This window comes from Pelophylax lessonae (genome assembly GCF_965119305.1).
Source record: "Pelophylax lessonae genome assembly, chromosome: 12".
Lineage (NCBI taxonomy): Eukaryota > Metazoa > Chordata > Amphibia > Anura > Ranidae > Pelophylax > Pelophylax lessonae.
Window position 1 is genome coordinate 57,549,113 of NC_138779.1, and position 26,990 is coordinate 57,576,102.

At 48.0% G+C, this 26,990-nt stretch overlaps 1 protein-coding gene across 1 annotated transcript in view; it reads right to left on the bottom strand.

The window, feature by feature from the left end:
- Positions 1-243: 243 nt before the first annotated feature.
- LOC309568756 (nicotinamide N-methyltransferase-like) overlaps positions 244-26,990 on the bottom strand; it is a 42,401-nt gene continuing 15,654 nt past the window's right edge. Inside the window, exons 2-3 of the mRNA XM_082274527.1 lie at positions 8,634-8,841; positions 244-740 (exon numbers count right to left, since the gene is read on the bottom strand). Coding sequence (XP_082130653.1) covers positions 311-740; positions 8,634-8,841 — 638 coding nt within the window. The 3' untranslated portion in view covers positions 244-310. The remainder of the gene's footprint in view (positions 741-8,633; positions 8,842-26,990) is intronic.

Below are 26,990 nucleotides of genomic sequence, written 5' to 3' on the forward strand. Positions count from 1 at the left end.
ATTTTGTTTTCCACAAATCCTGCTTTCTGCATCATTTGTGAGTTTTTGGTAAAAATGTGTATTGCCTTCTAGTCAATAGCAATATATGGAAATGCACAAAAAAAACACTAAACATTTTTAATTAATGCATTTTTTAAATCGCACAGTACATTTCCCAGAAAGAAATGCATGGAAAACACACGCAAAGCTCACACTCACATTTTGCCTTGCATTACATTTTAACATTACACATTAGAATTGCACTAAAAACACACTATATTCTTTCATTAAAATACATGTGCACTTTCTAACACAATGGTGTGATTGAGGCCTAAATCTTCTGTTCTTTATAAGCTGTGCAGAACATAACTGAATCAAAATCTATCAGATCAGTCTCTGCCTTTCTTTGGGAAACCTCCAAATGGGTGATAACAAACCCCTCATCACTAAGCATACTTCTAAAGTCGCTTTCAGTATACTTTACAATATGGAACTTCTGTTCCCCAACCTTATAGAATGTACAATTTAAAGCTCCATAATACATCAAGCGCCCGCCAGGTTTTAGAAGCTTTGAGAATTTCCTGAAGTTTCTCACAAAATCTTCAAGGTCTTTGCTGGTGGTTTCCAGAATACCCCAGAACACCAGGCAGTCAGCTTGTGGCAGTCCAACTGGGCCTGTGAGATTTTCCTGGTTGAGATCAAATTTTACAACATGTGAAATTGCCGCCCTGAGCCCGATTTCCTTGTCCTCACATTGGTCACTGGAAGGAAGAAGAACATCCCATGTCACACAAAGCATTTAACTGATATTCTGAGAGGCATTGAGTATATTAGGTCTGAGCTGGTAAATACAATTAACATTTCGGAGCTGTAGAAGAGACTTCCAGATATCAGTGGGAGAGGAGTGTCGACTCCATCCATTTACCATAGAGATGAAGCACTTATAGCTAGCCACTAACCACCAAGGCTGTGTGTAGGTGGGTTATTGTTCCCTCCTCTCCCCAAATCCCTCCACCTCTTTTGCTGGGGATCACATGCTATATACCCAAAAAAGATTCTTCTAGCAGTATTACATTTAATGTTAGCATATTTGCATATCTCCCTTCCTGCTAGGAGCGCACCGCATGGTGTGCTCCCAGCACAGAGACCGGGGTCTCACCAAAGCCCCGGGCCCCGGTCTAATGGGGACCTTGAACGGCGGATTCTGGGTCAACTGATCACTGTGATAGCCTCTAATTGGCTATCACAGTGATCAGTCACTGTGAAGCCTGCCCCGTGTTTTCTGTCTCTGTGATACATTGTATCATTCTCTGTTCTTGCACAGATAGAAAAAAAAGTGTGTGAAGAAAAAAAGAATAATATTTTAAATGAAAAAAAAAAAATTAAATAAACACCTAGATCAAGGTTTGATCTAGGTCAGTGCCAGGGTTAGTGTTTGGGTCAAAGATCAGGATCAAAGGTCAGGGTCAGTATTTTTTGGACAGGTTTTTTTTTTTAAATCAGTGTCAGTGTGTTTTAGGTAGTACTAAAAAAAAGCAAAATGTGCCCTATTGTTTCTGGGCTGTACTACGAGTACAAACAACATAACATACACATATGTGGTACGGCTGCAATCGTCAGGAGCAAGATCATTTATTTTGGATTGTTCTTTGGTGGTAGATTATGGTAGTAGCAATGAATATACAGTTAAATAAAAAAAATAAAAAAAATGATTATTTTTTACTGTTTTGGACCAGTTTTTCTTTGATTAAAATAAATAAATAAATAAATAAATAAATAAATCAGGAGATATTTATTACCATCAAATGAAAGCCCAATTTGGAAAAAAAAACAGGTATAATCCACCTGGATGCCCAAAGTAGTGATGATATGTACATTTTTTTTCTAACACATGTCAAAATTCCAAATAGGCTAAAGTGGGGTACACACTAGGAGAAAATCTGCCAAAAATTCCCATCCGAGGTAAAATCGTACAATTTTCGGCTAGTGTGTACACAACTTTCAGCAGCCGATGCCAACATTTTCCACGAAACAAAACGGAGGGACAAACACCAAAATTGTTATCGTCCGTCTCCAGCACAACCAATTTTCGTTTAATTCGGATGCAGTACGTCCGCGAAAAATCGGATACGAAAGACCGCGCATCATCTGAAGTTGCTGACAACCCACAAGTCTAGGAACAAACGTCCCAAAAGAAAAAAAAAAAAATCGTACGAGAAATTTTGTGAACATTATGCACTGTCAATTAAAAACGGTTATGACGGGGGGGCGTGGCCAGGAACGGCATGTGAGAGGACGCATCTCACTGAGCTCCCGCTCTGATCCGAAAACCGATCCTTTCCCCGGTCTCTAAAGCTGCTCACAGGGTACCGACAACATCCTTGTACCGTCGGGCACACACCTGTGCTCCCTCCGGCTGGCCTTCGGGCGATGCTCCGCCGCAAATTGCGGGAGAACTCCGGGATGTCTGGGCCCCAAGATGGCGCCGCGCACGGCCTGCCGCAGCGGACGAGAGGATCCGAGAAGCCCGCCACCTCCAGTAAGTCCACCAAGCCCCCGAAACACCCACCCAAAGAGCCGCAGCGCGATATGCGCTACTATGCACAGAAGTCCCCTGGCTCGGTGGGGAAAGGGAGACCCCCAGATGCCAGTACCAGTGCGGGTGCTTCTGGCCCTGTCAGCCCGGGTGTGGGTGGCCCTGGAGTGGAAGACTGTGCTGTTGAGGGTGAGGAGGAGATGGAGCAGGGTGATGGGGAAGTGGAGGAGCAGCCCACCCTTGCAGATATCCTGCGGGCAGTAAACAGATGCAACAACAATGTAGACCACCTCAAAAAGCAATTTGGGGGCCTGACAGAAGCGGTGTCCCTTCTTCGGCAAGACCTCCAGAAGGTCAGGGAGCGCACCACGGCTGTGGAAGGGAGAGTGAGTGACTTGGAGGACCAGCTACCCCCCCTGACCAGGGAGTCCCGCCATACTGCTGGCATGACCAGGGCCCTAGAACAGCGGGCTGAGGATGTTGAGAACCGCCTTCGGCGGAACAATGTCCGCATTGTGGGTCTGCCTGAGAAAGTGGAGGGGAGAGACCCCACGGACTTTGTGGACTCTTGGCTCAAGGAAACCTTTGGTGGGGATGCATTCTCCCCTCTTTATGCCGTTGAGAGGGCCCACAGGGTTCCCCCTCGTCCCCTGCAACCGGGCCGCCCGCCGAGGACCATGCTTGCCCGCTTGCTTAATTATAGAGACAAAGAGACTATCCTGAGACTGGCGAGAGAGCGGCGGGATATACAGTACAATGGGGTGAGGGTCTCGTTTTACCCGGATTTCTCCGCTGAAGTGCAGAGGAGCAGGGCGAAATTCTTCGCGGTCAAACAGCGTCTGCAGAAACTACATGCCTCTTATGCCATGCTGTATCCTGCGAAGCTCCGTATTATTGCTGGGGGTCAACATCATTTCTTTGAGGATCCGTCGGAAGCTTCCTCGTGGATTGACCACAATGAGCATTCCCTTCGTCCTCGTCAGATGCCTCCGGAGGATGGTGTGGCCTGAGGATTCTTCTCAGGTGCCCTTTTGCGATGATGACCCGGTGGATGCTGTTTGGGGGGCTCTGCCCCCGGCCTGGAGATGGAAGTGCCTGTGATTTTTTCCTCTCTCCTGCTACCCCCTGTTTTTGTTTTTTCCTTCCCCTGTTCTACCCCTGTTTTGCAGGTGCTAATATCCTGGAGACCGTTGGGACTCGAACTACTGTTTGCTAGCTTGGAGCTGTAAGGTTCTGTCCATTCCGCAGAAACTTGGGTTCCTGTAAGTACTTGTGACTTCTTTCCCCCCTTTTTGGATGGTTTTCTTTGTTTTTTTTTCTTTTTTTTTCCCTTCTCCCTCACCTCCCTTTTTTATTTTTCTGTGGGGGGTAATTTTTCTCATCCCCTTTTGGACAGTATATGACTTCCTCACCAGTGTGGATGAGACCTGTTGTCCTCTACACGGGAGGGGAGGCTGAGCTGGGGTGCTCCCCAGGGACTATGTCTGCGACACCGGTGTCCGAGGGCCTTGGCAGTTGGACTCTGTGTGGCTGGTTGGGGCGCCCTCGGCACGGTGCTCGGTTTTTTGCACTGTTTAGTTGGATGGTCCTGTTGACCTCCCTGAATTGGAGTCCGAATTGTACCTTTACTATGTGTTTACCTGGTGACAGCCAAGATCCCTATTTTGTACCCTGTTTTGTACAATGTCCGCTGATCGGTGTCCCAGCCCCGCCAGGGCTTGTGCTGCTCTGTCGCCCACCATGACGGCTGTCCCGGTTATTTCCTGGAATGTTAGGGGGCTGAGGGACCCACTTAAGCGTTCCATGGTTTCCTCGACCCTGCGCAGGCATTTTCCAGCCATCTGTTCGTTACAGGAGACTCACCTGGATGCTGAGTCGCGATCCTGGTTGCATTATGCCTGGGCGGGCTGGGAATACCACTCCACGCACACCTCCTACTCTCGTGGGGTGAGTGTGTTAGTCCATCGGTCCCTTGACTTTCAGGAACATCATAGTCTAGTTGACAGGGAGGGACGGTTTGTATTTCTATACTGTAAATTGTATACCTTACACTGTATTCTGGCCTTTATTTACATTCCTCCCCCGTTCCATGGGGAGGTCCTTCGTCAGCTTGTATCCTATACTCTGAGCCACCCGGAGGTTCCGGTCTATGTACTGGGGGACTTTAATTGTGTATTGGACGCGCAGCTGGACCGACATTCTTCTGCACTGGGGAGTGGAGGCATGGGCCGATCGGCCTTGGCGAAATTCGCTGAGGAAGTGGGTTGGACGGACATCTGGCGACTTCGCAACCCGGGGACCAGGGTCTTCTCCTGCTTTTCCAAAACCCACACCTCTTTATCACGTATCGATTTGTGCCTCTGCTCCTCCTCTGCCATTAGATATGTTGACAAGGTTGAATATGCCCCCAGGGGGGTCTCAGATCATTCCCCTCTGGTGCTGTGTCTAGCTGTGCGCCCCTCCGCTACCCTGCAGAGGGCGCCGTGGAAACTTAATGCCTTCTGGTTGCACTTGTTCCCCTCACATGATAGGCTTAGAGAGGCTATGCGGGAGTTCTGGCGGGTACATGATGCTGCGGGTGGGCGGGGTGTACAGTGGGAAGCTTTTAAGGCCTATCTACGGGGTTTATTCATCAGGGAGGTACAGGCCATCAAGAGGAACACGGCGGCTCTGGGGGAGCAGGCTGAGGGTTTGGCGACTCAGCTGGAGGCCCGCTACATTGCGGACCCATCTGAGACTAACCGAGAGGGCTGGCTGGCTGCTCAGGAGGCTCTGGTTCGTATAAATTCCTCTGGGGCTGAACGTAGGAGGTTTTTTCAACGGCAGGCGTACTATGAGGAGGGGGAAACCACGGGCAGGTTGTTGGCCAGGATTGCCCACTCTCATCAAACGTCGCCTTCCATTGGGGCACTCATGGGTGATGGGGGCCGGGTTGTGAACACCCCGGATCGGGTTATGGAGGTGTTGAGGGCATTTTACGCTACCCTATACCAATCTAGACAGGGACACACTGCTGCTGAACTCTCGGAGTATGTAGATGCCATCTCCCTGCCCTGCCTGTCAGATCTGGAGAGAGCTGAACTGGAGGCTCCCCTTACCCTGAAGGAGCTTCAGACTGCGTCGGCTTCCTTCCCTAACTGTAAAGCTCCGGGGGAGGATGGGCTGCCAATGGAGGTATACAAGGAGTATGCGGAGGAGACGTTGCCACATCTTCTGGAGGCCTTTTTGGAGGCCAAGCGGAATATGAGGTTGCCACCTTCTATGTGTAGGGCTAATGTTATCCTCCTCTTGAAGCCGGGGAAGGACGGTCTGGACCCCGGGTCCTACCGTCCTATCTCGCTCCTGCAGAGTGACATTAAGATCCTGGCGAAGGCTCTTGCGCTGCGACTTAACCGGGTAGTTGCTTCTATTGTACATGCTGATCAATCGGGCTTTATGCCGCACAAGTCGACGTCCATTAACCTGCGCCGCTTATTCCTGAACATACAATCCCCGGCAGACAATGGGGGCAGTAGGGCATTGCTCTCACTCGATGCGCAAAAGGCATTTGACAGTGTAGAGTGGGACTACTTGTGGGTGGTCATGTCCAAGTTTGGCTTTGGTGAGAACTTTATTTCATGGGTAAAACTGTTGTACCAGGCCCCGGTGGCCGCTATCCGGGAGGGTGGTAGGGTGTCCCATCCCTTCTCCTTGTTTAGGGGAACTAGGCAGGGGTGCCCCCTGTCCCCCTTAATCTTTGCCCTGGCGATAGAGCCTCTAGCTGCCCTGATTAGGTCCAATCAGAACATAGTGGGATTCAGATACGGCCCCTTGGAGGAAAAGATCATGCTATACGCGGATGATACCATGCTTCTGTTAGGCGATACCTCTGGTTCTCTGAAGGAGGCTATGGAGGTTATTACTACGTTTGGCTCGTTTTCGGGCCTGCTTATTAATTGGTCCAAATCCTCCTTGATGCTGCTCGATGATCCCGAGGGTTCCCAGGAAGTGGGGGTAACGGGGATTCCTGTCTCCACTGAGTTTCGTTACTTGGGGGTGCAGGTGACCCCACAGCCCTTAGACTTTGCCCGTCTTAACCTATCTCCCCTCCTCGCCCGCTTTAGGGATAAGATAAAGGTCTGGTCGAGGTTGCGCATGTCACTGGTGGGCAGGGCCAACCTCATAAAAATGATTCTCATGCCCCAGCTGCTCTACGCCCTTCACAACTCCCCGGTTGTGGTCCCCCTGAGACTGTTCCAGATTGTCAATACCATTTTTAGATCATTTCTGTGGCTGAGCAAAAGCCCTCGTATAAAGTTGGAGCACCTTCAGCGACCTAAGGAGCTTGGGGGTCTAGCAGTTCCAAATCCCTGGCTGTACTACTTAGCCTCCCAACTTCAGCATATTGCACGGGTCATGAGTGAGAAGGGAGAGGGGTCAATTGCAGGCCTTGTGGCCCACATTGTGGGCAGGGGAGATGTGGCGGCCCAATTGGAATCCTTGCGATTCGGGAAGTCTAGTAAGCGCTATCCGACCTATGTCCTTATGCAAAAGACCTGGAACAAGGCTCGTCAGCTGCAGCAGGTACTGGGATATACGGACTATAGCCCTATCTGGAAGAATGCCAGATACCCGGAGCTGGCTGGATTGCCGTACGGAGCTAAGTGGCTGGGACATGGCATCTCTCATATGACACATATATTCAGCGGTGGGGTGCTCAGATCTTTTGCTGCACTTCGGGAGGAATTTCGTCTCCCCAGGTCCATGCACTTTTATTATGTACAGTTGGCACATGCCGTTAAGGCCCAGGGGGGGGATGATCTTTGGACTCACTTTCCCGCCCCGATAATTCATTTTATGTCTACGGTTTCTGATTTTAGGGGGTTTATTTCCCATTGTTATTCTCTACTAATGAGCTCCTTCATGGATCGACACCCTCTTCGAGTGGTTCCCCGGTGGGAGGCGGATGTGGGGGTATTTGAGGATGAACAATGGGAGGAGGCTCTACAGGCTGTGCAGCTGAGCTCTCTGAATGTGGCTCAGAGATTGTCTCAACTATACATTTTGTACAGGACTCATTACACACCAGCCCGGCTGTTCAGGATGGGGAGGAGAGATTCTCCCACCTGTGGTCGATGTATGCGGGACCACGGAGACTTAATGCATCTTCTATGGCGCTGCCCCAAACTTCATGTCTATTGGAAGGGAGTACTCTCGACGCTCTCGGGGGCCTTCGGGGTTACGATACCGGAGGACCCTAAGGTTTGTCTGTTGGGTGTTCTTGGGGGAGTTCAGGCCCCGGAGCTGGCCCTGCAGGCCATCGGGCGAGCTCTGTTTCAGGCAAGGAAATTGATTCTGAGGCGATGGATTTCACCAAGGGCCCCACTGGTTAAGGAATGGGTTGCGGCTATGGGTGACACACTTAGATTAGAGAAGTATATATATCAACATAGGGGCAGCGTGGGTAAATTTGACCGCCTGTGGGCTCCGTGGCTGGCTGTGCCGGGGCTTGCCCCGGTGGAGTTGGTTCTGAACAATCTTTTGGCGGGGGTGAGGTGAGGCCCGGGGACCATTGTTACACGAAAGATCACTGTCTGCTCTGCTTGAGGTTGCTGTATCTGGTGGGGGTGCGGGGCAGTTGGGTCGGACTATTGTATGTTTTCCTGTCACATATGGGGATCTATGTTGGTAAATATGTATGCTATTACTGCAAGTTTTTTTCATGCACTTGAGTACTGTACGTATTCTGGACTCTGTATTTCTGTTCTTTTTTTTTTTTTTGTGTGTTGATGTTTTGTTTGACATCTTTAATAAAGTTTTTGCCTGATTTAAAAAAAAAAAACGGTTATGACCGCTGAGCAAGAGAGAGAAAAGTCGGAGGATATTTCGTCCGATTTTCGTCAAGTGTGTACGAGCCTTTAGGAATTTATATTTGTTTTACCCTTAGGAATGAAGGGGTTAACATAATTTTTTCCCTCGTAATATTATCACCTGATTTACAAATCTTCTCACAAGCTGAAAAGACTAATTAAAAAATACAAATATTTAAAAAATGATGTCTGGTCCTCCTACCCACGCTACTATTTCATCACACCAGGCAATCAGCCTGATTCGGACAAAAAAATGGCAGATACTTCACCTCTTTCCTGCCAAGTCTGTGGCAAGTGTAGTAGCGTGTGACCAATCAAATGCTCCGGTTCGGCTGTCTTGCCATTTTTTCACTTCTAGGATACAGTGCTCAGTAGGCTTGAGAAGGATGATATCTCTGAAATATTTCTGTGCTGAATAGAGATGGTGAATGACGGGACCAGTGCTGATGTCAATCAATACATCTCCCCTAAAGTCACCTGCAGCAAAAGATTCAAAAAAACCTTCAAGGAGAGCTGTGGAAAAGTCTCTATGCAATGTAATTGAATTCAGGACAGTTCAAGCACAACTGTTACAACTGTGTTACATCTAAATATCAATATAGGCCATTCAAGGAATGGGCACATTTTTTAAAGGTCATTTCATTCAAAACGTATATTTCAGTTATTGGTAGGTGCCGGAGAGTTACGCCATTTTCTTCTGACTCTATGTTGAGGTCCCAGATTTGCACAACTGCTGTGCCAATTATGAGGTGTTTCCACCATCCCTTACAGTATGATTTGTTTTATATTATAGAGAATGTAAGGCCCCATGCACACAGAGCGTCAGAAAAAACAAGCTGCAGAGCCACTTCTAACGCCAGGAAAAAGCAGCTGTAAAAACTTGCTTTTAGTAGCTTTTTCTATTGGCGTTATTGCACGTTTGGCCATGTTGGCTTTTAGCAGCGTTTTTCTGCCTCCATTCAAAATCAATGGTTGCCTAGGAGCCATCTTTGATACGGCTTTCAGTCCATTGATTTGAATTATAGTCGCATCACAAGTTGGATCAGGATGATCCGACTTGTGGTGCGACTTGCGCTCTGAGGATCTTGAAGGGAAACTCCATGCCAAAATGGGAAAAAAAAGCAGCGTGGGGGTCCCCCCCAGGTTCCAGGCCAGGCCCTTATCCGAGCATGCAGCCCGGCACGTCAGGAAAGGGGAGGGGAGGAGCAAGATGATGACATAAGGGGGTGGGGGGTCTATGGGTGACGTCACTGGGAGGCCACGCCCCTAATGGCTATATAACAAGCTGCATAGACCCGAGCCGGCATAATCACCGGAGACATCGCCGGAGGAGGACCGGTGGAAGTAGAAGACCAGAGGAATAAGAATGGAGGAAGAAGAACAGAGGAAGAAGACCAGAGGGGAGAAGACCGAAGGAAGATTTTTAATAAAGGACTTCTCAAAATGTCTCCTGTCATTATTTACATTCACTGCCTTTTATGGGGTGAATGGGTAGGGGTACAATGTACCCCATACCCATTCACATAGGGAGGGGGTCCGGGATCTGGTGGGCCCCCTTGTTACAGGAGGCGTCCAGATTCCGATAAGCCCCCTGCCCGCAGACCCCCACAACCACCACCCAGGGTTGTCGGGAAGAGGCCCTTGTCCTCATCAACATGGAGACAAGGTGCTTTGGGGTGGGGGGTCCCCAAAGCACCCACCCCCCATGTTGAGGGCATTAGGCCTGATATGGTCCAGGGGAGGTGGGACTGCTCGCTCTTCCCCTCCCCTTTCCTGACCTGTAATTGCATTGACCAAGCCGTTTTTTCGGCGTGGGGCTCCCCTCAAAATCCATACCAGACCCAAAGGGCCTGGTTTGGAACCTGGGAGGGACCCCCACACTGTTTTTTCCCATTATGGCATGGAGTTCCCCCTCAAGATCCTCAGAGTGCAAGTCGCACCACAAGTCGGATCATCCTGATCCGACTTGTGATGCGACTTCCATTCAAACCCATAGGGAAGCTTTGATTTTCACAAAAAAAAAACTTATAACGTGGCTTAACGCTGTATATGCAACGTTAAGCAACATTAATCAGCCTTTAGCAGCGTCAGTGCTTATGCCACTTGGAGCTCCTGAAAGCCTGTGTGTGCATGAGGCCATAGAATAACATGAAGTGGCGTTTTTAAGCTGCAAAAAAAAAAAAATGTCTGGCGCTCCTAAAAGCAGCTGCAAAAATGCCCTGTGTGCATGGGGCCTAAGAGTTGGAACACACAGAGATGGTTGGGGACAGCTAAAATGTCCAGGAGTACATAACCAGACTGAGAATTATGGCAGGGAGATCTTATTGTTGGAATATTCCACACATATAGCCAGGGACTCTGCCAGGGACAGAGTAACACAACCAGGGCTCCCTATAGCGGAGATGATTGGTCTTTTAACACATTTGGGTGTATGATGTTGTGCTAATGATCAGCCTCCTTATGTATATTCTTATACTCTAACAGCAAGTTAAAGTGGTAGTAAAGAAAGTCCACTTTTTGATTTATACCTACAGGTAAGCCTATAAGACTTACCTGCAGGCACAGTAAATATATAGAAGAAACTGAACTGGATGGCAGCACTCTGATGCAAACACCTTTATTCAAAGTGAAAAAACAATAAATCATACAATGAACGGTGGTAAAACAACAGGGTACAGCTAATGCGTTTCGCACCCCAACTGGTGCTTAATAGGGTTGAGCGGACACCTAGATGTCCGTGTTCGACGGGTTCGGCCGAACTTTAAAAAAAAGTCCGGGTCCGTGTCCCGGACTTTTACCGAACTTTTCCCGGACACCGAACCCCATTGAAGTCAATGGGGACCCGAACTTTAAGGCACTAAAATGGCTCTAAAACACCAAAGGAAAGGGCTAGAGTGCTGCAAATGGCAGCAAAACGTAATTAAGAGCATGGCAAGTGCTCTGCAAACAAATGTGGATAGGGAAATAACTTAAAACAACAAAAAAAAACAGAAAAATAAAACAATGTTCTTCTTCATCTCTGAAGGACGAGGCCCATATGGAGTAGGAGGGAGGTTGAGGTGGTGGTGGATGTGGCGGTGACATAGGCGTGCGCACAGGGTGTGCTGGGTGTGCCTGGGCACACCCTAATCACCTAGGGCACATAGCATTGCCAGTGAGGAGATGGGAAAGATCTCCCTGGGACCTGCTCTGCTCTATTTCTCCTTGCCTACAGGTACATGGCCCCGATACATTACTCTCCCTGCTGGCAAACACATGCATGTGTATTTCAACTTTGGGGTGCACACCTTAATGCAATAGGCTGCGCACACCTATGGGCGGTGTAGGTGGAAGCGGCGGTGGAGGAGGACCAGGGCCGGATTAACAGCATCATGGGCTTGGTGCTGAGGATTTTGAAGGGCCTTAGGGCCGTGCCTTGCCATGCACCCAGAGGAGGAAGGGTGCAGCCATGCATGCCTAATTCAACATGGGATGCTGTCTCTGAAGCCCATAAACACATCCATGCATCGCCAACTGTCCCTCCTTGTCCGGCCTTCACGCTGTGTGGGGAGGTTCTGAGGGTGCTGCCTGGGGAAGCGAGCATAGAAGCCAGACTTCTGTGTTTACAAGTGACAGAAGAGCGGTAACAGTGAATATGGCCAACCCGGGGCCTATATAAAAGGTAGGGGCCTGGAGCTGCAGCTCCAATAGCCCCTACATTAATCTGGCCCTGAGGAGGAGGACGAGGTAGCCAACACTGCTTCTTTTCAAAAATTTTAAATGAGGGTACACCCCAAAAGAGTGAGAAAGAGCAAAAATGGAACAATGGGTGGGTAAGGTCGGTATCCATTGCTATTCTGCATAAGGTACGGAAAAGTCCCGTGGGATCCATGCCTGGTTCATTTTAATGAACGTGAGCTTGTCCACATTGTCTCTGGACAGGCGGCTGCGCTTGTCTGTTATAACGCCCCCAGCCGTGCTAAATACCCGTTCAGATAATACACTGGCTGCAGGGCACGCCAGCACCTCCAAGGCGTAAAGGGCAAGCTCAGGCCATGTGCCCAATTTGGAGACCCAGAAGTTGAAGGGGGCAGACCCGTCATTCACTACATGTAGGCGTGTGCACACATACTGCTCCACCATGTTGGTAAAATGCTGCCTCCTGCTAAGACGTTCCATCTGAGCTGCTGGTGCTGCTGTTTGTTGTGGCGTGCTGACAAAGCTTTTCCACATTTCGGCCATGCTAACCCTGCCTTCTGAGGTGCTGGCGGTGCCCTGGTTGCGTTGGCGACCTCCTCCTCCTCCTCCTCTGCCTTGTGCTTCCACTGTGGCCCCGCTGTCAGATGGGAATGCCAGCAGCATGGCGTCTACCAGCGTGCGCTTGTACTCGCGCATCTTGCGATCGCGCTCCAGTGAGTGAATTAAGGACGGTACGTTGTCCTTGTAACGGGGATCCAGCAGCGTGGCCACCCAGTAATCAGCACAAGTTAGAATGTGGGCAACTCGGCGGTCGTTGTGGAGACACTGCAGCATGTAATCGCTCATGTGTGCCAGGCTGCCCAGAGGCAACGAAAGGCTGTCCTCTGTGGGAGGTGTATGGTCCGTGTCCTCTGTATCCCCCCAGCCACGCACCAGTGATGGCCATGAGCTGGCCTGGGTGCCACCCTGCTGTGAACATGGTTCCATCTCCTCCTCCAGCTCCTCCTCCTCCTCATCCTCCTCATCCTCCAGAACTGTGCCCCTGCTGGACAATTGCGTCCCTGGCGTTTGCGTGTGCAGGAACCCACCCTCGGAGCCCCTTGCGAATGACTGCCCTGAAAGCCTTGGAAATGTTACCTCTTCATCCTCCTCCTCCTCCTCATCCTGTGCCACATCCTCTTCCATCATCGCCCGAATTGTTTTTTCAAGGAGGCATAGAAGTGGGATAGTTAAGCTGAGAACGGCGTCATTGCCACTGGCCATGTTGGTGGAGTACTCAAAACAGCGCAACAAGGCACACAGGTCTCGCATGGAGGCCCAGTTATTGGTGGTGAAGTGGTGCTGTTCCGCAGAGCGACTCACGCGTGCGTGCTGCAGCTGAAACTCCACTATGGCCTGCTGCTGCTCGCACAGTCTTTCCAGCATGTGCAAGGTGGAGTTCCACCTTGTGGGCACGTCACATATGAGGCGGTGAGCGGGAAGGCCGAAGTTACGCTGCAGCGCTGCCAGGCGAGCAGCAGCAGGGTGAGAACGCCGAAAGTGCGCACAAACGGCCCGCACTTTCTGCAGCAGCTCTGACATATCGGGGTAGTTTTTAAGGAACCTCTGCACCACCAAATTCAGCACATGCGCCAGGCAAGGGATGTGCGTCAAACCGGCTAGGCCCAGAGCTGCTATGAGATTTCGCCCGTTATCGCACACCACCAGGCCGGGCTTGAGGCTCGCTGGCAGCAACCACTCATTTGTCTGCTGTTCCATGCTCCTCCACAACTCCTGCGCGGTGTGTGGTTTGTCCCCCAAACAGGCAAGTTGTAAAACTGCCTGCTGTCGTTTACCCCTGGCCGTGCTGAAGTTGGTGGTGAAGGTGTTACGCTGTCCGGATGAGGAGGCGGTAGAGGATGAGGAAGCGGAGTAGGAGGAGTTAGGAACAGGAGGCAAACTGAAGCGCCCTGCAATCCTCGGTGGTGGAAGGACATGCGCCAAATTGCTATCCGCCTCAGGCCCATCCGCCACTGCATTTACCCAGTGTGCCGTTAGGGAGATATAACGCCCCTGACCGTGCTTACTGGTCCACGTATCCGTAGTTAGGTGGACCTTGGCACAGATGGCGTTGCGCAGTGCACACCTGATTTTTTCCCCCACTTGGTTGTGCAGGGAAGGGATGGCTTGCCTGGAAAAGTAGTGGCGGCTGGGCACGACGTACTGTGGGACAGCCACCGACATAAGGTTTTTAAAACTGTGCGTCTCCACCAGACGGAATGACAGCATTTCAAAGGCCAATAATTTTGAAATGCTGGCATTCAGGGCCAGGGATCGCGGGTGGGTAGGGGGGTACTTCCTCTTCCTCTCAAGTGTTTGGGAGATGGAAAGCTGAACGCTTCCACGGGACATTGTGGAGATGGTTGTTGGTGACCCAGGTGGTGGTGTTGCTGACAGATCGTCTGTTTGCGGGGTGGCAGGTGCCGGTATCACTACAGATGTGGCTGGAGCGGCCGAGACTGCAGCAGAAGAGGAAGCAGGATGAGCCAGAGACGTTTCTTGGTTTTGAAGGTGTGTACTCCACTGCAGCTCGTGCTTTGCACTTAGATGCCTGATCATGCAGGTTGTGCTCAGGTTGAGAAGGTTCATGCCTCGCTTCAAGCTCTGATTGCACAGGGTGCAAACCACTCGTGTCCTGTCATCAGCACATTTTCTAAAGAACTTCCACGCTAGAGAACTCCTTTGAGCTGACTTTGGTGCGCTCGTTCCCTTGCTGCGTTGGGCAGTAGCGGGCGTAGTGTCTAGGGCACGGCCGCTCCGCTTCTGCACCCTGCTCCCTCTTCTGCTGTGCTGGTGGCTCTGTGCGACCACCGCCTCTTCCTCCAAACTACTCAGTTCACCTGCATGACGTTCATTCCATGTGGGGTCGAGGACCTCATCGTCCTCCACATCATCTTCCACCCAGTCTTCACCCCTGCCCTCCTTGTCGGTCTCCACAATGCTGAACGCCGCAGCAGTTGGCACCTGCGTTTCGTCATCATCGGAGACGTGCTGCGATGATCCTTGCATGTACTCATCTTGAGAAATAAGTGGTTGGGCATCGCTGCACTCAATCTCTTCCACTTCTGGGGCAGGGCTAGGTGGATGGCCCTGGGAAACCCTGCTGACAGAGTCCTCAAAAAGAATAAGAGACTGCTGTATGGCTTGGGGCTCAGACTGCTGGCCTGATTTGCAAGGGGGTGAGGTGAAAGACGGTTGGACATTGGCTGCAGGTGCCAACTCTGACCTTTCTGCAGTAGACTGGGTGGGAGACAATGTGAAGGAACTGGAGGCACTGTCAGCAGCAAACCAATCTACTATCGCCTCAACTTGTTCTGGCCTCATCACTTCTAGGGGCGTTTGATGCCCTACCAAATACTGATGCAGGTTCTGTCGCCTACTCACACTTGAGGAAGGTGTTTCACTTGTGCGTGTAGCTGGCACAGATCGACCATGTCCTCTCCTTGCAACAGGAGCTCTACCAGCAGCACCACGACCCAGGCCACGGCCCTTATTTGACGGTCTCCTCATATTTCTGTAATTTAAGATCTTGCCCTAGAAAGGTTTTTATTGAATAGCGGAATAGAAAATATGATCCAAAAAAAGTGTATGTATATCACACGTACACAACCACACTAGGCCCCAATTACTATTGTTTGTACCCCTAAAAGGCTAGATGAGGAGTAGGGGGGGTATGGAACAGGCAGCACCCTCAAACCTTCAGAAGTATGAGATGAACCCCAACAACTTGGAAAGGTGGATCTCTCTCACACGTACCGACACAGACTATCCCGCAATTCAATTGATCCTCAAAGGTTTTTATTGAATAGCGGAATAGGAAATATGATCAAAAAAAGTGTATGTATCTCGCACGTACACAACCACACTAGGCCCCAATTACTATTGTTTGTACCCCTAAAAGGCTAGATGAGGAGTAGGGGGGGTATGGAACAGGCAGCACCCTCAAACCTTCAGAAGTATGAGATGAACCCCAACAACTTGGAAAGGTGGATCTCTCTCACACGTACCGACACAGACTATCCCGCAATTCAATTGATCCTCAAAGGTTTTTATTGAATAGCGGAATAGGAAATATGATCAAAAAAAGTGTATGTATCTCGCACGTACACAACCACACTAGGCCCCAATTACTATTGTTTGTACCCCTAAAAGGCTAGATGAGGAGTAGGGGGGGTATGGAACAGGCAGCACCCTCAAACCTTCAGAAGTATGAGATGAACCCCAACAACTTGGAAAGGTGGATCTCTCTCACACGTACCGACACAGACTATCCCGCAATTCAATTGATCCTCAAAGGTTTTTATTGAATAGCGGAATAGGAAATATGATCAAAAAAAGTGTATGTATCTCGCACGTACACAACCACACTAGGCCCCAATTACTATTGTTTGTACCCCTAAAAGGCTAGATGAGGAGTAGGGGGGGTATGGAACAGGCAGCACCCTCAAACCTTCAGAAGTATGAGATGAACCCCAACAACTTGGAAAGGTGGATCTCTCTCACACGTACCGACACAGACTATCCCGCAATTCAATTGATCCTCAAAGGTTTTTATTGAATAGCGGAATAGGAAATATGATCAAAAAAAGTGTATGTATCTCGCACGTACACAACCACACTAGGCCCCAATTACTATTGTTTGTACCCCTAAAAGGCTAGATGAGGAGTAGGGGGGGTATGGAACAGGCAGCACCCTCAAACCTTCAGAAGTATGAGATGAACCCCAACAACTTGGAAAGGTGGATCTCTCTCACACGTACCGACACAGACTATCCCGCAATTCAATTGATCCTCAAAGGTTTTTATTGAATAGCGGAATAGGAAATATGATCAAAAAAAGTGTATGTATCTCGCACGTACACAACCACACTAGGCCCCAATTACTATTGTTTGTACCCCTAAAAGGCTAGATGAGGAGTAGGGGGGGTATGGAACAGGCAGCACCCTCAAACCTTCAGAAGTATGAGATGAACCCCAACAACTTGGAAAGGTGGATCTCTCTCACACGTACCAACACAGACTATCCCCCAATTTAACTGATCCCCAAAGGTTTTTGATTAAATAGCGGAATAGAAAATATGATCCCAAAAAAGTGTATGTATATCACACGTACACAACCACACTAGGCCCCAATTACTATTGTTTGTACCCCTAAAAGGCTAGGAGTAGGGGGGGTATGGAACAGGCAGCACCCTCAAACCTTCAGAAGTATGAGATGAACCCCAACAACTTGGAAAGGTGGATCTCTCTCACACGTACCAACACAGACTATCCCCCAATTTAACTGATCCCCAAAGGTTTTTGATTAAATAGCGGAATAGAAAATATGATCCCAAAAAAGTGTATGTATATCACACGTACACAACCACACTAGGCCCCAATTACTATTGTTTGTACCCCTAAAAGGCTAGGAGTAGGGGGAGTATGGAACAGGCAGCACCCTCAAACCTTCAGAAGTATGAGATGAACCCCAACAACTTGGAAAGGTGGATCTCTCTCACACGTACCAACACAGACTATCCCCCAATTTAACTGATCCCCAAAGGTTTTTGATTAAATAGCGGAATAGAAAATATGATCCCAAAAAAGTGTATGTATATCACACGTACACAACCACACTAGGCCCCAATTACTATTGTTTGTACCCCTAAAAGGCTAGGAGTAGGGGGAGTATGGAACAGGCAGCACCCTCAAACCTTCAGAAGTATGAGATGAACCTCAACAACTTGGAAAGGTGGATCTCTCTCACACGTACCAACACAGACTATCCCCCAATTTAACTGATCCCCAAAGGTTTTTGATTAAATAGCGGAATAGAAAATATGATCCCAAAAAAGTGTATGTATATCACACGTACACAACCACACTAGGCCCCAATTACTATTGTTTGTACCCCTAAAAGGCTAGGAGTAGGGGGAGTATGGAACAGGCAGCACCCTCAAACCTTCAGAAGTATGAGATGAACCCCAACAACTTGGAAAGGTGGATCTCTCTCACACGTACCAACACAGACTATCCCCCAATTTAACTGATCCCCAAAGGTTTTTGATTAAATAGCGGAATAGAAAATATGATCCCAAAAAAGTGTATGTATATCACACGTACACAACCACACTAGGCCCCAATTACTATTGTTTGTACCCCTAAAAGGCTAGGAGTAGGGGGGGTATGGAACAGGCAGCACCCTCAAACCTTCAGAAGTATGAGATGAACCCCAACAACTTGGAAAGGTGGATCTCTCTCACACGTACCAACACAGACTATCCCCCAATTTAACTGATCCCCAAAGGTTTTTGATTAAATAGCGGAATAGAAAATATGATCCCAAAAAAGTGTATGTATATCACACGTACACAACCACACTAGGCCCCAATTACTATTGTTTGTACCCCTAAAAGGCTAGGAGTAGGGGGAGTATGGAACAGGCAGCACCCTCAAACCTTCAGAAGTATGAGATGAACCCCAACAACTTGGAAAGGTGGATCTCTCTCACACGTACCAACACAGACTATCCCCCAATTTAACTGATCCCCAAAGGTTTTTGATTAAATAGCGGAATAGAAAATATGATCCCAAAAAAGTGTATGTATATCACACGTACACAACCACACTAGGCCCCAATTACTATTGTTTGTACCCCTAAAAGGCTAGGAGTAGGGGGAGTATGGAACAGGCAGCACCCTCAAACCTTCAGAAGTATGAGATGAACCTCAACAACTTGGAAAGGTGGATCTCTCTCACACGTACCAACACAGACTATCCCCCAATTTAACTGATCCCCAAAGGTTTTTGATTAAATAGCGGAATAGAAAATATGATCCCAAAAAAGTGTATGTATATCACACGTACACAACCACACTAGGCCCCAATTACTATTGTTTGTACCCCTAAAAGGCTAGGAGTAGGGGGAGTATGGAACAGGCAGCACCCTCAAACCTTCAGAAGTATGAGATGAACCCCAACAACTTGGAAAGGTGGATCTCTCTCACACGTACCAACACAGACTATCCCCCAATTTAACTGATCCCCAAAGGTTTTTGATTAAATAGCGGAATAGAAAATATGATCCCAAAAAAGTGTATGTATATCACACGTACACAACCACACTAGGCCCCAATTACTATTGTTTGTACCCCTAAAAGGCTAGGAGTAGGGGGAGTATGGAACAGGCAGCACCCTCAAACCTTCAGAAGTATGAGATGAACCCCAACAACTTGGAAAGGTGGATCTCTCTCACACGTACCAACACAGACTATCCCCCAATTTAACTGATCCCCAAAGGTTTTTGATTAAATAGCGGAATAGAAAATATGATCCCAAAAAAGTGTATGTATATCACACGTACACAACCACACTAGGCCCCAATTACTATTGTTTGTACCCCTAAAAGGCTAGATGAGGAGTAGGGGGAGTATGGAACAGGCAGCACCCTCAAACCTTCAGTATGAGATTGTGTTCACTGTACCCCACAAAGATTGAGTTCACTGCACCCCACAATGATTGTGTTCACTGCACCCCACAAAGATTGTGTTCACTGCACCTCACAAAGATTGTGTTCACTGTACCCCCCAAAGATTGTGTTCACTGCACCCCACAAAGATTCTGTTCACTGTACCCCACAAAGATTGTGTTCACTGCACCCCAAAAAGATTGTGTTCACTGCACCCCAAAAAGGATGTTGTTCACTGCACCCCAAAAAGGATGTTGTTCACTCCACCCCAAAAAGATTGTGTTCACTGCACCCCACAAAGATTGTGTTCACTGCACCCCAAAAAGATTGTGTTCACTGCACCCCAAAAATGATTTTGTTCACTGCACCCCAAAAAGGATTTTGTTCACTGCACCCCAAAAAGGATGTTGTTCACTCCACCCCAAAAAGATTGTGTTCACTGCACCCCAAAAAGATTGTGTTCACTGCACCCCACAAAGGATTTTGTTCACTGCACCCCAAAAAGATTGTGTTCACTGCACCCCAAAAAGGATGTTGTTCACTGCACCCCAAAAAGGATTTTGTTCACTGCACCCCAAAAAGATTGTGTTCACTGCACCCCACAAAGGATTTTGTTCACTGCACCCCACAAAGATTGTGTTCACTGCACACCAAAAAGGATTGTGTTCACTGCACCCCAAAAAGATTTTGTTCACTGCACCCCAAAAAGATTGTGTTCACTGCAGCCCAAAAAGATTGTGTTCACTGCAGCCCAAAAAGATTGTGTTCACTGCAGCCCAAAAAGATTGTGTTCACTGCAGCCCAAAAAGATTGTGTTCACTGCAGCCCAAAAAGATTGTGTTCACTGCAGCTCACACACAGAAAAATGGATGTGGATCACTGACACCTGCCTATCTCCAATCCCACACCACACAGCAATATCGATTGTAGTTTGTAGAACACAGTTTCCCTAAAATTCAGCAGACTCTGTCCCTAACAGGATTGAGAAGAGATCGTAGATCAGGATTGAGTGCAGACCCCACCCCCCACACAGCAATATCGATTGTAGTTTGTAGAAGACACTGACCCTATATAATTCAGCAGACTCTATCCCTAAAATGCCTACAACTCGCCCTGCCTAAACACTCCGACCTGTCCCTCAATTCTATCTGGACACAAATGGTTTTTTCCTGCCTATCTTTCCCTAATCAGCAGCCAGCACGTTGATGTGTGCTCTGTCCCTGAATCTAAGCAGCATAATGACGCCGCTGCGGCTGCCTCGAACTTATAAAGACTTGGTCACATGCTTCAGACGGCCAATCACAGCTACTGAGACATTTGCAGGCATGGCTGGGATGGCTTAAGGCACACCAGTTAAACGATTGTTGATTGGCTGTTGAAAGCCCGCCATGAAAAGAGCGCCAAAGCATGCAAAACCCGGAAATAAAACGACCGAACACGGATTTTTACCCGAACATACAGTAAAGTGTCCGTGTCCGTGTTCGGGTACAAAAAATCCAATTATTCGGTACGAACACGAATAATACAGTCCGTGTTCGCTCAACACTAGTGCTTAATCATTGCTGAATTATGGGACACCCATATAGGTATATATATATATATATATATATATATACACACAGTGCCTTGCGAAAGTATTCGGCCCCCTTAAACTTTTCGACCAGTTTTATATCTTTATGTTTGAAGCCTGAAATGTGGCAAAAGGTTGCAAAGTTCAAGGGGGCTGAATACTTTCACAAGGCACTGAATATATATTAGGCCTGCGGAATATAATCGGAGCATCGATGCATCGCGATTCGACCCTTCGCGATTCTGCATCGATGCGGGGTGCCGGCAACATCGATTAGGAAATTACGTCATCAGCCGTGGCCACGCCCTATCGCGCATGGGAGAAAAAAGTCACAAGATCACAGCTGATTGGTGGATTAGTGCGGGAAATCACAAGAAGACAGCTGATTGGTGGATTAATGCGGGAGCTTAATAAAAAGGCTCCGCCCCTCCTCTTCCCTCTCTTTGACCCGGGCCGAGGCGCAGCAAGAACATCCCCCGCGTGTATCGCCGTCCCACCTGCGGCCTTGCAGCCAAGAAGCCAGCCAGCCAAGCCAGTCCACACTCCACAGGAGCCCCGAGTGTTGCATGCAGCCAGCATCTAGGACCTGGAGCCCAAGCATCCCCATCGCAGCCAGCCAGCGCCGCCCGCCTCACTGTGGTCATCCCAGGCCCAGTCGCCACGCCACTGCCAGTGACACCAGCCGCCCGCCACTGAGCCCAGAGAGCAGCGCAGAAACTGTCCTCCTCTGCAATGCAGTACACAACAACCCACCCAGTGACACAGCAGGTATGTTAAGTCCGAATGAATAATTGTGTTAATCATTCATGGGGGTCTCGAGTCTGTATCTCTGGGGGATGTATGTGATGGGGGGGGGGCCTGGGACAGGGGACGGTCGGTCAGGGCCCGGGGGTACTGTTCTGCGGTGGCAGGCTGGCAGCCAGGGGGGGTTTCTGAGTGTCAGTGGGGGGTCTCTGTTAGTGTCAGCTGTGGGGGTCTGGGCAAGGGGGGACTCAGTGTTTGTCAGTGCTGTGGGGGATTGGGGAAGGTGTGGGACTTCCAGGTCTCTGTCAGTGTGTCAGGCTGTCAGCTCAGCTGTGGGGGGAGGAGGGTCTCTGTCAGTGTCACTGTCACAGGCAGCTCAGCTGTGGGGGAATGGGGGGGGGTCTCTCTTACTCAACATTTTATGGTTATATATTTATTACTGGACAACTTTTGATCAATATTTAATTTTTTATCACCTCACTTTTTGTATTCACTTTGGCACATCTTTTTGCACAATTTGCACGTATGAGATTTATTTGCTGATGTAATTTATATAGGGTTTTTATGTTTAGAAATTACACATTGACCTGTTCTGATTTTATACAGGTTTGTCATTTGATATCAGATTTTAGTGGATTACATACAGATTCTAATATTAATTTATTATACAGACTTCCATATAAAACCTCACTAGAAGCATAGTAACCAACAAATATATTCCCAAAACACCCCACCAAGCAGCGCCAATCACTTCTTTCCTCCTTCATATCTATTCAAGTCCTCCCCTTCTTAGGGTCGCATTTTTGAAGTGGGCAGCAGCCAGGTGCGGTGTTAATTTCTACATATATACCCCCCATCCTAAGCGCGGAATTACATAGACCTCTCCAGGGTCTCTCTTACTGTCAGTGTCAGTCAGGCAGGCAGCTGTGGGGTAAGGGGGGGTCTCAGTGGCTCTGGCTCAGTGCATGCATAAGAGGGACTGACAGACAGACAGACACAGTCATATTTTATGAAAGATGTTGCTTGCTTGTTGCGGCTTAGTTTACAAGTGCTATTTTTTTTTTTTAAACACTGACAGAGTTTGGCAACTTACGTCATCCGTCTCCGTCACATACGTGGTAGTATGGTAATGGCAGAAGGAGAAAAAGATCGAGAGATAAAAAACGCACCTAGCGTTTTAAAAGCAAACATCTGGGCACATTTCGGATTTTACAAACACACAGGGAAGCGTGAGTTGGACAAGACACACGCCGTGTGTAAAGCCTGTCACACAAAAATTAAATACCTAGGGAATACTACGAACTTGAGAAACCATGTTAGCCATTTTCACTCTGAGTTAGTAACACCTGTCGCCACCAGCAGTGCCACCACTGCCAAGGAAAGACTGCTAGACCCAGATCAGCCAAGAATTGATGCCATACTGTCAACTGATGCCGCCCAACTCTGAAAAAGGGAAGAAACTAACCAAAGCTGTGGCAGCTTTCATCGCCAAGGACCTACGGCCTTACCCAGTTGTGGACAACGTCGGGTTTCGCTACCTTTTGAAGACGCTAGAGCCACGTTATAAGATCCCGTCACGCAGTCACTTTACAGAAAACGTTATACCTGCACTCTACCACGACACCAAAGCTCAGGTACTTGCGTCAATGAACCAAGCCTTTCGAGTCGCAATAACGTGTGATTCATGGACTTCAGTCACAACGGAGTCCTATGTTACAATAACAGCACATTATGTTACTAAGGACTGGCAGGTCTTGTCATGTGTTGCAAACGAGAACCATTTATGAGTCTCACACAGGTGCTCATCTGGCAGAGCTACTGTCTCATGTCGTGGAAGAATGGCAGCTGTCTGATAAATCTGTAGTGCTTGTGACCGACAACGCGGCGAACATGATAGTTGCAGCTCAAGTTGGTAAATTTCCTCATGTTAAATGTTTTGCCCATACACTCAATCTTGCATGTCAGCGGGCACTGAAAGGGGCCACGCTCTCCAGGCTTCTCGCCGGAGTGCGACGAATATCCACATTCTTTCATCACAGCACTAGAGCAAGCCACTGTCTAAAAGAGAAACAGAAATGTCTGGGCCTGAAGAATCATAAACTAATAACTGAATTGCCAACAAGATGGAACAGCGCATATGACATGGTCGAGAGGTTCTTAGAACAACAACCTGCAGTTGCAGTTTGTGCCACCTTGCTGTCTCCAGAAGTCAGAAAAGGAGAGTCTGATCTCTGCACTCTCAATGAAACAGATGTGTCAAATGCAGAGGACGCTGTGAGTGCATTAAAGCCAATAAAGGATGCAACCTTGCTGATGTCAGAAGAGCGTAACCCAACAGTGTCTCTCATTGCCCCTCTAAATGCACAACTGCTCCAGAGCATGACAGACACCATGGGAGACACACCCATGACCCATGAGATCAAGAATGCCTTTAAAACAGATCTCCTGAAGAGGTACAGCAGTGAGGCACAGAAGAAGATCCTTCATACAGCCTCTGCACTGGATCCTCGCTTTAAAGGACTGCCTTTTATTCTCACAGAGGAGGAGAGATCGGAGATATACAGAGGTGTGACTGAGGAGGCTGCATCTTTGGAGGTAATTAGAATTTCATCATGTTTCCTCCCAGACAGCTAGAAGCCCAGCTACATTGTGTTGTGTAATAACAAGCCCTGATTCACTGATGCAGTGTGGGAAGTGGAACTGTATGGTATGGATTACCGTGCGGTTTCCCACACCTCATCAATGAATCACACTCTTGGTCAGTTCAGCTCTTCTTATACTATTATCTTTTGTTCAAACCCAGATTACATCTAATAGAAGGACAAATGTGGATGAAGTGCCTAGGGAAAAGCAACTGTGGAAGAAGAAACACCCATTGAGGACAGCATTCTCCTCCCAAAAAAAAGGCCACAACATCGCTGCTCATGACTTTGCTGGGGCAGTCTTTCACTGATGGTGCAATAGAACCTAAGACCCCCTATGCCAAGGCAGAAGACGGAATGGAAAAATATTGTAAAGCCCCACCTCTGCCTCTCACTGAGGACCCTTTGAAATGGTGGCGGGAGCATGAGGTCATATTTCCCCTCCTCTCTCAGCTGTCAAAGCAATACTTGTGTATCCCAGGTACAAGTGTATCTGCAGAGCGGGTTTTCTCTACTGCAGGAGATGTTATAACAGCGAAAAGAAGCAGTCTGAAACCTGAGCATGTGGATCAGCTAGTGTTCTTACAGAAAAACCTACTTGTTCCCAAATGCTAAGCACTGCAATAATTACTAATTCATGTTTTTAATGAATTAGTAATTACTAATTCAGTCTGCCAGTCACACCAGTGTTGTTTTATAGCTTTATAGCACTGATGGTTTGTTTTTGAAGATTGTCCTGTCCATTGCCAATCCATAATCCGTTGCTTCACACTAAAAGTGTCTAGGCAAGTAGGCAGGGGTTCATTTAACCCTCAACCAAATAAATAATATTAAAGTGTATTTTCTTCTAGACAACTGACACCAAGCCAGCCATGTTGCCAGCATTATAGGAAGGAAAATCATTGAGAGAAATAACTTGTACATTTGAAGCTTAACCGCGAGTAAATCTTATCTTATTGGATCACAAATAAATACACCAATTGTGGATTCTTGTGTAATATACTATATTTTTGAGTTTGTGAATGTGACCCCATAGGATTTCCTCAAGGTTAAGCTTCTTCAGTTGACAATTTATTCTCTCAAGGATTTTCCTTCCTCTAATGGTGGCTTGTTGGCTAGCTTGGCTTCAGTTACAGATGTAATCGACGTGGTAGAGTGCTGCTCAGTGCAGTGCAGGTAAAGTTTTCTTTCTGTAACGTGACTGACTGTCGTGACAACTCAAGACCTTATAACGCAGCTCTAGCATTAACTCAACACACACACACACACACCCAGTGTGTGTGTGTTGCATGGGCGTAACTACAGGGGTTGCAATTGCAACCGGGCCCCATGCTCCAGGGGGCCTGTGCGGCTCCCCTGTACACCTGAATAGTAGGGGTGGCGGGGGAAGCATGTAGAGAAATCACTGTCCTTTTTCCTCATAGTGACATTGTAAAAAAATAAAATGATAAAAAATAATACAATTAAAATACCAAAAAATAATAACTACCGACCCCAGTGGGTGAACTTCCAGGATTGCAAAGGTCACACTTGCAACCGGGCCCTGGCATTCCACCACCGTGGGGAGGCCCCAAGATGGCAGGAAGGGGCCCACTGCAGAACTTGTGAAAGGGTCCCACTGCGGGACTGTAATAAATGGCCCTGCAATGAGAGTAAAGGGCCCCAGGATCAATGGGAAGAGCCCCAGCCTTGAAGGTTCTAGTTACGCCTCTGGTGTGTTGAGTTGATGCTAGAGCAGCATATAAGCTTTTCACTGTCACGAGTCACAACACACACACACTGTGTTTAGTTGACTGGCAATGGCAGGGGCAAACACAATCACAGTGAACCTGGAACATTTTATATTTTTTACAGCTTTTCTGGCACTGGAAAGATGGAGAATGGCTTGTTTTCAAAAATGGTCCATGCACATAAGTGAATTGATATTTAAGCTTAAGCTTATATTTATATAACTCCCCTCTAGCAGCCATCAACTCACTTGAGTTGACTGGCAGTTGCAGAGGTAAACAAACAACACGGTGAACATGGAAGTTATGCAGCAGTGCACTATTGCCAGGTTCACCCTTGATGTTTGCTACTAGTCAGGAAGTGCTCTGTTTTGTAGAGGACAGGTTATGGCACACCTGGAATTTATTGCAATGCATATATTCACATATGTTATATATAATGTTTTGTGGGAATTTATGATGACCATTTTCACAAGAATATTAGCTTGGCTGGCTGGCTGGCTGGCTTCTATCTTTGCTTTAAAGTACAACTATAGGCAAAACTTTATCCAAAATCAAAAACGTTTTGCCTTTAGTTGTACTTTAAAAGGTGGTAGACCTTATATTAATATTTTCTTTTATGAAGCAGTAAACTGCACTACTACAGTTTTTTTTACTAATTTTACTGTTACTTCTAGTAAAATACCAGTGTTGTTGTCTGTCTCTGCTATGCTATTTTAATTTTCAGACCTTCCTATATGTTTGCAGTGCAAGTGCACTAAAGTATGCAGGGCTTG